The sequence below is a fragment of the Haliotis rubra genome, unplaced genomic scaffold (genome assembly GCF_003918875.1).
Source record: "Haliotis rubra isolate DU_JTF1 unplaced genomic scaffold, ASM391887v1 Scf1135, whole genome shotgun sequence".
In the NCBI taxonomy this organism is placed as follows: Eukaryota; Metazoa; Mollusca; class Gastropoda; order Lepetellida; family Haliotidae; genus Haliotis; species Haliotis rubra.
In genome coordinates this window covers 259,359-273,531 of record NW_025765043.1, presented here as the reverse complement: position 1 = coordinate 273,531, position 14,173 = coordinate 259,359, and the positions used below count along the sequence as shown (strand labels likewise).

General features: G+C 40.9%; 1 protein-coding gene and 1 long non-coding RNA gene across 3 annotated transcripts in view; both read left to right on the top strand.

Moving 5' to 3' along the window:
- The first annotated feature begins 5,815 nt into the window (after positions 1-5,815).
- LOC124292259 (putative ankyrin repeat protein RF_0381) overlaps positions 5,816-14,173 on the top strand; it is a 30,355-nt gene continuing 21,997 nt past the window's right edge. The window contains exon 1 of the mRNA XM_046729326.1: positions 5,816-5,880. Within this exon, the coding sequence (XP_046585282.1) occupies positions 5,826-5,880 (55 nt within the window). The 5' untranslated portion in view covers positions 5,816-5,825. The remainder of the gene's footprint in view (positions 5,881-14,173) is intronic.
- On the top strand, positions 7,776-11,141 carry LOC124292181. 2 transcript variants are annotated; one of them, XR_006902388.1, is made up of 4 exons: positions 7,776-8,528; positions 8,770-8,914; positions 9,843-9,958; positions 11,041-11,141. It is a non-coding gene; the product is annotated as an uncharacterized LOC124292181 (long non-coding RNA). The 2 variants fall into 2 exon arrangements; XR_006902387.1 differs by having other exon boundaries at positions 7,776-8,914.

Here is a 14,173-nt window from a genome sequence, read left to right as displayed (position 1 = left end):
GGTATATGGTGACAGGTCTTTTTTTATGGAAAGCTCTAATAATGTCACTGTGTGGTACATGGAGACCGTTCTGTGTGGGTGGAAATCTGCTGTAATATCACAGTGTGGTATATGGTGACTGGTGAAGTGGGCGGAAAGCCCCAGTAACGTCAGAGCGTGGTATATGGTGACAGGTCAGTGTGGGTTGAAAATTCCAGTAATATCACAGTGTAGAATATGGTGACAGGTGAATGTGTGTGAAAAGCTCCAATAATATCACAGCGTGGTATATGGTGACAGGTCAGTGTGGGTGGAAAGCTCTAGTAATATCACAGCATTGTATATGGTTACAGTTTAGTGTGGGTGTAAAGCTCTAGTAATATCTCAGTGTGGAATATGGTGACAGGTGAATGTTTGTGGAAAGCTCCAGTAATATCACAGTGTGAGACATGGTGACAGGTCAGTGTTGGTGGAAAGCTCCAGTAATATCACAGAGTGGAATATTGTGACAGGTGAATGTGTGTGGAGAGCTCCAGTAATATCACAGTGTGGGACATGGTGACATTCAGTGTGGGTGTAAAGCTCCAGTAATATCACAGTGTGGGACATGGTGACAGGTCAGTGTGGGTGTAAAGCTCCAGTAATATCACAGTGTGGAATATGGTGACAGGTGAATGTGTGTGGAAAACTCTAGTAATATCACAGCGTGGTATATGGTGACAGGTCAATGTGGGTGGTAAGCTCCAGTAATATCACAGCGTGGTATATGGTGACAGGTGTTTTTTTTCCTGGAAAGATCCAGTAATATCACAATGTGGTTTATGGTGACAGGTGAATGTGTGTGGAAAGATCCAGTAATATCAGAGCGTGGTATATGGTGAGAGGTCAGAGTCGGTGCAAAGCTCCAGTATCATCAGAGCCTGGTATATGGTAACAGGTGAATGTGCGTTGAAAGCTCCAGTAATATCACAAGGTGGTACATGATGACAGGTCAATGAGGGCGGTAAGCTCCAGTAATATCACAGTGTGTTATATATTAAAGGTTCAATGTAGGTGGAAAGCTCCAGTAATATCACAGTTTGGAAAATGGTGACAGGTCAGTGTGTGTGGAAAACTCCAGTAATATCACAGTGTAGTGTATGGTGACAGGTGAATGTGTGTGGAAAGCTCCAATAATGTCACACTGTGGTATATGGTGACAGGTCAGTGTGGGTGAAAAGCTCCAGTAATATGACAGCGTGGTATATGGTGACAGGTCTTTTTTTATGGAAAGCTCTAATAATGTCACTGTGTGGTACATGGAGACCGTTCTGTGTTAGTGGAAATCTGCTGTAATATCACAGTGTGGTGTATGGTGACTGGTGAAGTGGGTGGAAAGCCCCAGTAACGTCAGAGCGTGGTATATGGTTACAGGTCAGTGATAGTGGAAAGCTCCAGTAATATCACAGTGTAGAATATGGTGACAGGTGAATGTGTGTGGAAAGCTCCAATAATATCACAGTGTGGTATATGGTGACAGGTCAGTGTGGGTGGAAAACTCCAGTAATATCACAGCTTGGTAAATGGTGACAGGTCAGTGTGGGTGGAAATCTCTAGTAATATCACAGTGTGGTATATGGTGACAGGTCAGTGTGGGTTGAAAATTCCAGTAATATCACAGTGTAGAATATGGTGACAGGTGAATGTGTGTGGAAAGCTCCAATAATATCACAGCGTGGTATATGGTGACAGGTCAGTGTGGGTTGAGAATTCCAGTAATATCACAGTGTAGAATATGGTGACAGGTGAATGTTTGTGGAAAGCTCTAATAATATCACAGCGTGGTATATGGTGACAGGTCAGTGTGGGTGGAAAAGTCCAGTAATATCACAGCTTGTTAAATGGTGACAGGTCAGTGTGGGTGGAAATCTCTAGTAATATCACAGTGTGGTATATGGTGACAGGTCAGTGTGGTTGGAGAACTCCAGTAATATCACAGTGTGGTATATGGTGACAGGTCAAGTGGGCGGAAAGCTCGAGTAACATCAGAGCGTGGTATATGGTGACACTTCAGTGTGTGTGGAAAATTCCAGTAATATCACAGTGTAGAATATGGTGACAGGTGAATGTGTGTGGAAAGCTCAATAATATCTGGCGTGGTATATGGTGACAGGTCAGTGTGGGTGGAAAACTCCGGTAATATCAAAGCGGTATGGCATGGTGACAGGTCAGGTGTGGGTGGAAATCTCTAGTAATATCACAGTGTGGGTATATGGTGACAGGTCAGTGTGGTTGGAGAACTCCAGTAATATCACAGAGTGGTATATGATGACAGGTCAGTGTTGGTGAAAATCTCCAGTAATATCACAGCGTGGTATATGGTGACAGGTCAGTGTGTGGAAAATTCCAGTAATATCACGGTATAGAATATGGTGACAGGTGAATGTGTGTGGAAAGCTCCAATAATATCACAGCGTGGTATATGGTGACAGGTCAGTGTGGGTGGAAAACTCCAGTAATATCACAGTGTGGTATATGGTGACAGGTCAGTGTGGTTGGAGAACTCCAGTAATATCACAGCGTGGTATATGGTGACAGATCATTTTGGATGGAAAGCTCTAATAATATCAGAGTGTGGTACATGGAGACCGTTCAGTGTGCGTGGAAATCTCCTGTAATATCACAGTGTGGTATGTGGTGACAGGTCAAGTGGGCGGAAAGCTCCAGTAACATCAGAGCGTGGTATATGGTGACAGGTCAGTGTGGGTGAAAAGCTCTAGTAATATGACAGCATATGGTATATGGTTACATGTCAATCAGTGTGTGTGGAAAGCTCCAGTAATATAACAGCATGGTGTATGGTTACAGGTCAGTGTGAGTGGAAGGCTCCAGCAAAATATCACAGCGTGGTATATGGTGGCTGGTCAGTGTTGGTGAAAATCTCCAGTAATGTCACAACGTGGTATATGATGACAGGTCAGTGTACACCATACACTGCGATATTACTTGAGCTTTCCAACCACTCTGACCTTTCACCATATACCACGCTGTGATATTACTGGAGCTTTCCACGCGCATTCAACTGTTACCATATACCAGGCTCTGATGATACTGGAGCTTTGCACCGACTCTGACCTGTCACCATATACCACACTGTGATATCACTGAAGCTTTCCAAACACACTGACCGGTCACCATATACCACGCTCTGATATTACTGGAGCTTTCCGCCCACATTGACCTGTCACCGTTCACCACACTGTGATATTTTGCTGGAGATTTCCACCCTCACTGACCTGTCACCATGTACAACACTGTGATATTATTAGAGCTTTTCATCCACACTGACCTGTCACCATATACCACACTGTGATATTACTGGAGCTTTCCACTCTTTGACCTGACACCATATACCACACTGTGATATTACTAGAGATTTCCACCCACACTGACCTGTCACCATATACCAAGCTGTGATATTACTGGAGTTTTCCACCCACACTGACCTGTCACCATATACCACACTGTGATATTATTAGAGCTTTCGACACTCATTGACCTGTCACCATATACCACGCTCTGATACTACTGGAGCTTTTCAGTAAACACTGAGCTGTAACCATATACCACACTGTGATATTACTGGAGATTTTCACCAACACTGACCTGTCATCATATACCACGTTGTGACATTACTGGAGATTTTCACCAACACTGACCAGCCACCATATACCACGCTGTGATATTTTGCTGGAGCCTTCCACTCACACTGACCTGTAACCATACACCATGCTGTTATATTACTGGAGCTTTCCACACACACTGATTGACATGTAACCATATACCATATGCTGTCATATTACTAGAGCTTTCCACACACACTGACCTGTCACCATATACCACGCTCTGATGTTACTGGAGCTTTCCGCCCACTTGACCTGTCACCACATACCACACTGTGATATTACAGGAGATTTCCACGCACACTGAACGGTCTCCATGTACCACACTCTGATATTATTAGAGCTTTCCATCCAAAATGATCTGTCACCATATACCACGCTGTGATATTACTGGAGTTCTCCAACCACACTGACCTGTCACCATATACCACACTGTGATATTACTGGAGTTTTCCACCCACACTGACCTGTCACCATATACCACGCTGTGATATTATTGGAGCTTTCCACACACATTCACCTGTCACCATATTCTATACCGTGATATTACTGGAATTTTCCACACACACTGACCTGTCACCATATACCACGCTGTGATATTACTGGAGATTTTCACCAACACTGACCTGTCATCATATACCACTCTGTGATATTACTGGAGTTCTCCAACCACACTGACCTGTCACCATATACCCACACTGTGATATTACTAGAGATGTCCACCCACACTGACCTGTCACCATATACCAAGCTTTGATATTACTGGAGTTTTCCACCCACACTGACCTGTCACCATATACCACGCTGTGATATTATTGGAGCTTTCCACACACATTCACCTGTCACCATATTCTACACTGTGATATTACTGGAATTTTCCACACACACTGAAGTGTCACCATATACCACGCTCTGATGTTACTCGAGCTTTCCGCCCACTTGACCTGTCACCATATACCACACTGTGATATTACTGGAGTTCTCCAACCACACTGACCTGTCACCATATACCACACTGTGATATTACTAGAGATTTCCACCCACACTGACCTGTCACCATTTAACAAGCTGTGATATTACTGGACTTTTCCACCCACACTGACCTGTCACCATATACCCCACAGTGATATTATTAGAGCTTTCCACCCACATTGACCTGTCACCATATACCAAGCTGTAATATAACTGGAGCTTTCCACCCACACTGACCTGTCACCATATACCACGCTGTGATATTACTGGAGCTTTCCACACCCGCTGACCTGTCACCACATACAACGCTCTAATATAACTGGAGCTTTCCAAGCTCACAGACCTGTCACCATATTCCACACTGTGATATTATTAGAGCTTTCATCCACACTGACCTGTCACCATATTCCACGCTGTAAATATTACTCGAGCTTTCTCAGTAGTATCAGAGCGTGGTATATGGTGACAGGTCAATGAGTGTCGAAAGCTCTAATAATATCACAGTGTGGTATATGGTGACAGGTCAGTGTGGGTGGAAAACTCCAGTTATATCACAGCTTGGTATATGGTGACAGGTCAGTGTGGGTGGAAATCTCTAGTAATATCACAGTGTGGTATATGGTGTCAGGTCAAAGAGTGGAAAGCTCCAGTAATATCACAGTGTGGTATATGGTGACAGGTCAGTGTGGATGAAAAGCTCTAATAATATCACAGTGTTGTACATGGTGACAGGTCAGTGAGGGTGGAAATCTCCAGCAAAATATCACAGTGTGGTGAACGGTGACAGGTCAATGTGGGCGGAAAGCTCCAGTAATATCAGAGCGTGGTATATGGTGACCGGTCAGTGTGTTTGGAAAGCTTCAGTGATATCACAGTGTGGTATATGGTGACAGGTCATTGTGTGTGGAAAGCTGCAGTTATATGAAAGGGGGGTATATGGTGACAGGTAAGTGTGGATGGAAAGCTGGCAGTCATTGTTTTATGTGCCCATGGGATACAACGATACATAATAATTTGTGGCAGTAGCACCCGTGACCCTCGATGCATTGAATTCATTTAGAATCGGCGACGTTTCGATACAGATAATGTAGTAATATAGAAGTTGTTATCCATAAAGTCTGTCAATTCTCGATGCATTGATACTGGAAAGGACATTGGTTTTTAGGCAAAATGTTGGAATACAGTGTTTGAATTTTGTTTCCAGAAACCCGAATGTTGCTGTGGATGAGATCAAATTCGCCTTCCTTGACTGAAACTAGTGGATACCGTGAGTAGGCGTACAAAGTGACTGTTTATAAAACTCTTCTTTATCACGTCTACGTAAAATGCCATAAGCTTGTTAGAAAACTACAAACAAGGAAGACTGTATTGCAACACCAATGGTTTTAACGTACACTTAACCACATATATTCATATAAAATTTTTTTTGTGTTAAGGATTTATTTTGACCCTTCGGGCGTAGCACACATTAGGTTTCGATATGCACGTGCTAAGACCAAAGGCAAGGATCACATGCAATGTAAGGTGAGGTGAAATGGGGTTTTACGTCGTGCTTGAGAATTTTCGCTCATATGACGACGTGCATGCGTGTTTATATGTATGTGTGGCTGCTTGTACTAGCACTTAAGCTGGATTTATAGTGCTAGCCCACTGAGATACTATGCCGCAGTGAAGCATGAATACCCCACTCAGACATATTATACTGACTCCGAGCCGACCAGTCCTTGTTGTACCCATTAATGCAGAGCGCCAGGCAGGGTCAAACAAGTACCATACATGTATTGTAACGTCTTTTGGTCTTTTGGAAATATCCAAAGATCAAGTTCCAGTGAAGTGTAATAGCTCGATAACCCGGAAAATCAAATGATTTCGTTGCTGATAATCGAATATTGAGCCTCCTCAACTGACAACTGCTCAAAGATGGTACGTTATTGGTATGCGGAATGCTGCTATGTCATTGAGGGCTATTGCAAGACGACTTATCAGGCGTCCGTCGTCATCCAAAAAGCACAAAGTAGCTAGAATTTTTATACAACCGAATATCTTGGAGCATGTACCGTTTGGCAGGGGCCAATTGTGTTGGAGTGAGTCTCACGTGACTGTAAACATGACCGTTTGACGATCAGACAAAATGTGAATGGACAACAATACATCACTGACATCCTAAACATGGTTGTTGTACCACATTTCGATGACAAGGCCCATATCAACGGACCACAATGCAAGCCACATCGTGCACGTACCAGTGGAGGTGTACGTCAAGAGGCGGTAGAGAGTCTACAGCCAGGAGTTCAGTTCTCAATCCTATTGAGTATGTTTGGGACATTGATGGTTGAAGAATATGCCACGTAAATCCTCCAGTATACAAGCTGAATGGAGCTTATACCCCAAAGTCAAATTGAAAGTCTCATAGAGTCAGCGATGACGAGGGTTAGGGATGCTATTGCAGTTGGTGGAGGTTACATCCTGTACTGTGTTCAGTTATTGACACGTATGGAATTACTTGAGGATAGCAATGGTTAATGGGGACATATTGACACATATGGGGTGTTAAGATTACCCTCCTTTTCCATGTGTATATATTTAAAAGGTGAAAAGTCATCCATGTTTTCAAGTATTAAAACATTGGTTGGCTCTTTCTTTGCGGAATCAAAATTTGCTCATCTTGGACAATCATTTCGACTGGTTTGAGCTATGTTCGGCACTAGGCTCCCTTGCACGAAGCGACACCTACCAGAGAATCGAAGAATGAGAAGCTGTAATCACAACACAATATATACAATAAAAAGCCACAGCCAAACCTACATATGTGACTCTATTGCTAAACGTCATTATTATGCACAGGTAACAAACAAGCGATAATAAAGTTGGTCAATCAAAGGTAAAATGATGGTTTGCCACTTTAATTGTATTTTTAGTTCTGCTAGGCATAGTTTTATACACAAATGTAACGATCACTGTATGTTCTCGTAAACTATGCCGGAACTAGCAATCACTTATCAGAGGGGTACACAAAGTCCGTGGGCTAGACTATCAGTTGTCCGACTTCCATTGTTAGGCGGCTGACTTTGTGTGCTAGCGATTAGGTGCCTGACTCTGAGTGTGACAATTCGAATCCCGAATGGGACTCAACCCAACAAAAATACTAGAACCTATACTTTACTGAGAAATCGTAATCCCAAATATAACATGTTTTACATTTTACCACTTTCTAAATGGCATTGTGCATTCATAACTAGCAATCAGTTGTCCCAAATCCTCTTGTGATTCTGTGAGACAAAATACCCAATTCTGTAACTTGAGAGAATCTGGGTGCATTATATATTCTCGCATTGACATTCCCCACATGGTGTGAAGCCCATTTCCGGAGTCCCCCGCCGTGATATTGCTGGAATATTGCTAAAAGCGATAATTGTACATACACATTTGCACACATATACGAGTTTGGAATGGGAAAGGTTCTTGTAAGTAGAATCAGATCACATTTGAGAATTCCGAAAACCAGTATGTCAGCCGTGGAAGCTAATTAACGTATCGCCACTTGTCAATCAAACCAATGACCTGACCAATGAGGAACGTCAAATTACTCAATCCGTATCGCGCTGAAGTCAGCTGACAGCCGACCACCATTTTGTCCGACATCAGTGGTCTGGTGGACTTTTCAAAAATAAATCGACGTTTACAGTCAACTTTTTGATCATGGTGAAAAGGTGTAGCTAGGGTACCTGCAACTCGGACACGCGGTACCCGGAACGACTTGCAGGTGGTATCACCTTTATTCCATTCCCCAAGCCTGCCAGAAATTTTGACAAATGTCAACGATGGATACGTTTGTGTGGTCGCCCCAAATATCAACTGAACATGGACATACTTCGTGACCACAGCCGAAGAAAATATTTCTTCGTATGCACAAAGGTATGGAAACTAAAATTGAATAACATCTTAACTGATGTTGACGTTAATGTAAATTTAGATATCTTTGACTTGGTAGATCTTACAGTGCTTTTAAGTTTTTTACATAACCAGTGTACACAGATTTTCACTGATTCAGTTATTGGTATGTTAAGGACAGACAGACGATGTCTGTGTTCGATCATACGATTTCAGATACATCAGTGTTGTTTGTATAGACTAATAAATGCGAGTTTATTTACAGCACTTTGTTGATGGAAAACCCTCCAAGACATTTCCGGACTCCTCATGAACAAAATGAAAATCCAAAGACAGTAAGATCACGACCCAAACCTCGCTTGCCATTATTGGGCGACTTAAAAAAGGAAAGTTCTTCTTGAAACACACAGGTAAAACATTGTTGCCTTTATACTTACTGCTCACAAATCACGACAAAACCATTGAAACATAAAAATCAAACAAATCCTTGTTTATTCTGAGAGAATCACAGAAAGATAGTAATGGTAATGTTACAAATTGTAATTAAGAAAAGACAAAAGTATCACATGCATCACAAGATCACAGTCATACTCAAGTAATATTCATATAAGCATGATGCAGGTGCATACTGACATAAAAATCTAGTTGCTCCAGACAAAACTGTGTTTCAGCCAGGTCCCATAATATTGAGTGATGATGCACAATAACTCTGAGGGATTCAAAGTATGGATTACAATCCATTATAAATATTAATACATCAACATGGACATTTGCTGTAACCACTGAGATCAGCCACAACAGTGGTTCTTTTTAATATGTATAAATACAAAATTAATTTGCATGTTTATAGATTTTGAAATACATGACATGGCCAGACACAGCCATTAGTCCCCCATCCAGAGATTACTAATATTTCATACAGAAAAGGTGACTTCTCAAATATATAGATAATGTATGAATCAGATGGTCCAATATACACATACAACTAGTCCATTCATACTGGTCATTTCCCCGACGGGCACAGTGTTTCAGAATATATTCTTACTCCTTCATCAGCTGGGAGACGAATAAAACCAGGAAGCAGATGGCAATATTACGTGTGAAACAACAACAGTCATAAGATCTCAACTGTGGGAACTTAACAAGTGAAGCCAGAAGTTATTTATCGCCGAATTGTAATAGCAATAAACACATAGAAAATTTAATCCAGACATAACTAGTACCGACAGGTAATCAAGAAGTGGTAGGTAATCGACAAAGAGGGAAACCATTTAATAAAGGTTGTAATACATTTGATGGCCAGATATAAGATAAGTTTCTCTTTCTCTTCTTTTTCAGATGTAATCACAGTACTGGTATTTCTGATTCACGAAATCAGATGGATATTGAACATCCAGAGCCTACAACCATGCAGCATGAATCTGATATTCTTGTCCAACAACGTGACACCATGGGTAATTTTTTTTTAAGTTTGTTTCCTTGCAAACTATGATTTGAAGTGATTGACATATGTTTGTGACAGAGTTTCAAGCAGAGTCCTAAAGGTATTCCTATCTGGATGTATCCGTTCAATGTTAAAGTCTTGTCTGGTGTAGGTTACAAAGTCACAAAATGGTGCCCCAGTTACAAGTAGTTGGCCCTGTACCTGATACCAATGCCTATCACCTCTCGTTAAGTTGTAATATTTGCCTTCTTTTTTCAAAAAGAAGTTAGTCGTACAAGAGGCTTCATTCATGGTCAAGTCCCTTACAGCATAAGGACACTTAATTTCCACAATACCAGAAACAGAAGTGTCACACACTATAGCATCAGGGGTGCTCCTATAAGTGGAATAGATGGGTTTACAACAAAGCCAGTGTCATGAAGATGATTTTGATTTTTTTTCATGTCCATTTGTTTAGCTTTTTTCTCATAAGAATTCCAATAAGTTGTTGGATCGGAGGGAAATTTCTTTTTGTCAAAGGTGTTTCTGATAAATGTGTCATTGATTTGTTTCTTGCGAGTCAAAAGCAGACCAAAGTTTGAAGCAGTAATACTCCCTTTCCTCGCTTTGTACTACTTGCTTTGAGATCTTGTAGTTTTTTCTAAATTATGGGACTCGTCAACTGAAAGTTCTAAATCTGTCCACTGATGTTTTAAAGCTGGAATTGCATCCAGTTCGGGTAAGTTGTCATCTTTTGGAAATGTGACATCTCCGCACCTGTCCTCCATCTTTGGAGCCACTATTGGTCTAATTAGGGGTGCCTGTAAAGAGAAGAAGCCTGTTTATTTATACTTAGTTTTATACAAGGGAGGTAATAAGGATGTTTCATTTTCTTAAATCTCAAATTGAAACACGTATGTTGTGGATGCTAAGTGTTCATTCTTAACTTATTCTTTTGTGTGCAAAGCATTTATCAAACATTACAATAGGTCAGATTGATAATAAGTTAGTCTGTTTCAGGCCTAATAATGAGTTTGGTGCCCTAAACTAGCCAGATGATTACTTCTCTGTAGAATGTATTATTGTTTGAAACAGTTGTAATTGTTTTTACAGGTCCCTTGTCACTGGATATGCTGGCTCTAGCTGCAGAGAACAAGCAACTCAAAGAAGATATGGCCAAACTGATCCTGGAAAAGGAGAAGGTCATGCGTGCCCAGCAGATCGACACCAAAATTAGTGCAAAAAATCTTAGGCATGATGTGTATTCTCTAAATATTTAAATTTGTTGTCCCTGGCCATGCTGATGATGAACCTTTTCAATTTACCAGAACAGTTAGCAGTTTGAAGTGTATGGGTCTTGAAGTGGAGCATTTACTTGTTCTGATGAAACTTAGACAGAATTTTGATTTTAAACATCTCTCAAAGCTGTTTCTGATATCACCCAAAGATTGCAGTACTGCGTTTTCAAATTGGATAAAATACATATATTACAGGTTTGGATATGCGTCAATTTGGCCTCACCGTGATGTTATGCCTTCACAATTTCGCCAGGAATTTCCAAAAACTTTCAGTATCATTGATGGAACAGAAATAGAAATCAGAGACCCTCTTCACTGACAAGTCCAAGTCAAGCATATTCAGATTACAAACCAAGTACTACCCTGAAAGGTCTCAATGGTGTGGACCCAAGAGGTTCAATTACATTCATATCAATGCTGTTTTCTGGGGCGATATCAGACAAAGAATTAACTGTAAAAAGTGGTTATCTCTCCATCCTCAGAGAAAATATTAAATGTGGGAAACTTAGAGTGGGGGGATGGTGTGATGGCAGACAGGGGCTCTGATATTGAAAAGGAAATCAGGGCCACTGGATTACGTCTCATCATCCCCCCTTGTGCACCAGGTGAAGGTCAGATGTGTTTGTCTGATGTGGCAGAAACAGTGAAAATTGCAACACACAGAGTGGTGGTCAAAAATGCCATTGGAAAGGTAAACAAATTCAAAATTGTTGGTAAAAAAATTGCATTTAAGTTTGTTTTCCTCAGTAAATCAAATTTGGTTTGTGTGCTGCTTCTTGACCAATTTTATGCCTTATTTAATTCAAGATAAGGATTAATAATTACTTGATGTCCAAGACTTGATCCAAGATCCAAGATGGCGGATGTGGCAAGACTTATTTAAAATCGCTCTCGCTTGTGTGGATATATCTTCGTAAATTATCCTCAGTGAGGCCCAGCACAGGCACTTACTATTGAAACAAACATCACGTCAACGTTTATTACAGCAGAAATCTGATATGTCTGCCAGAGAAAGGAATTTAAAGCGAAATGGGAAGGCCTCAGCAGTGAGGCGTTCAAGTGAGAAACGCAAACCGTCAGGATCACCAACAGACTCACTACCGACTAAGTCGTCTAAACCTCTCCTACAGCCCACAATGCCTGACGTCTTCACTTTCATAAGTACACCGAAATCTCAGCCAAAGCCGATGAAACGGCGTCAGGAACAGCTAGCCCAAACATCTCGTACCCGTCAACTATATTCAACTTTATAAACGAAGTGTCAGTCGAAGTATTGACGACGAAGCTGTCGGAAGCGTTGATACTACTAAAGCTACAAGTTAAATTTCAAAAAGCATTCAAACAAATTGCAAAGTATATCATCACAAGTACACTCGACACTGTGATACAGCCCATGAAAGAGGAGATATCTACGCTACGAGAGAAACTGGAAAAAACGACGGAGGAATTGCACAGGAAAACCGACGAATTGGAACAATACAGTAGAAAGAATTCGCTCAGGATAAGTGGTGTGCAAAAATCGGAAGGTGACGTTGGGTGTCCCTAAGAAGATCAACACGATCTCTGATATCGACAGATGTCACCGAGTTGGAAGGAGAGTTCAAGGCGGGAGTCGTCAGATTATTGTGAAAGTTGTGAGTCACCAGGACAAGGACGGGATGTATACCCACAGGAGGAAACTTCGCTCAATGATGGAGAACGTTTTCATTAATGAAGACCTAACACAGTATAGGAGCAAGCTGTTTAAGATGGCGAGGAACCTCAGGAAATCTCGCTATTGTTACTCCAGCTTGCTGGCGGCATCGAGTCCAATCCAATCCCCATTTCACCTTAAGACCAGAAGCATAAGAAATAAACTGGAATATCTTAGCGAGTACGTTTCCGATTACAACATCGTTGGTTTCACAGAAACACATTTAGACGAACACACCGATGATTTTTCAATGAAGTGGACAGTTTACCATGACCCTTTTCGTAAAGACAGAAACTCATTTGGGGGAGGTATTATGATTTACATAAGAAATACATTAGCATTTACGAGAATGCAAAACTTAGAAAACGTTCATGATGAAACTATCTGGATAAAAAATTACCTATCTGTAAAACCAATAATCATTTGTTTAGCGTACAGACCCGAGTATAATTCTCCAGAATTCTGGGAACGATTAGACGTAAGTATGGAAAATGCTCTAGATGTTACTAGTCGAATTACTATAATAGGTGATCTGAATGCTGACCTTCTGTCTTGTAGAGGTAATCACCTTAAAGATTCATGTTAAATAAGTGTTTGAAAAATATTGTAACAGAACCTACTAGGGTAACACAATATTCTAGTACTTTGCTTGATCCAATTATAATCAGCGAAGATGTAGACAGAATTGATGATTGTGGAGTTATTTAATTCGACGGATCGATAAGTGATCACAAAGGCAGTTAATACACAAATGGCATATACCAGAGACATATTATGTTACAGCCAAGGTGATTATACATCCTTAAATGCACTTATCAGTGAATCAGATTGGACTAAATTGTTTGTAAATTGTTAGAATGTAAATCAAGCATGTGAAATATTTTACCAGAAATTGAACATATTTCTCAAAACATGTATCCCTACAAAGAAAGTCACTATTAGGCCAAATGACAAGCATTGGTTCGATTCAGGTCTAAGACGAGAATGCAGGAAAAGGGACAGGTTGAGCAGAAAGGCAAAAAGAACAACGCTGTTATCTGATATTACAAACTTCAAAAAGCAACGTCAAAAAGTCAATAACATGAAATATTATGCAAAGGAAAACGTGTTTGCTAATGTAGACAGCTTTCTCCTAGATACATATGCTGAAAGCAAAAGATCATATTGAAGCTACTACGGTATCTGGTAAAGCAGTCCAGCACAAATACATGCATACCCCGTCTTAAATCTAATGATGATCATGAAAGTCCATCTT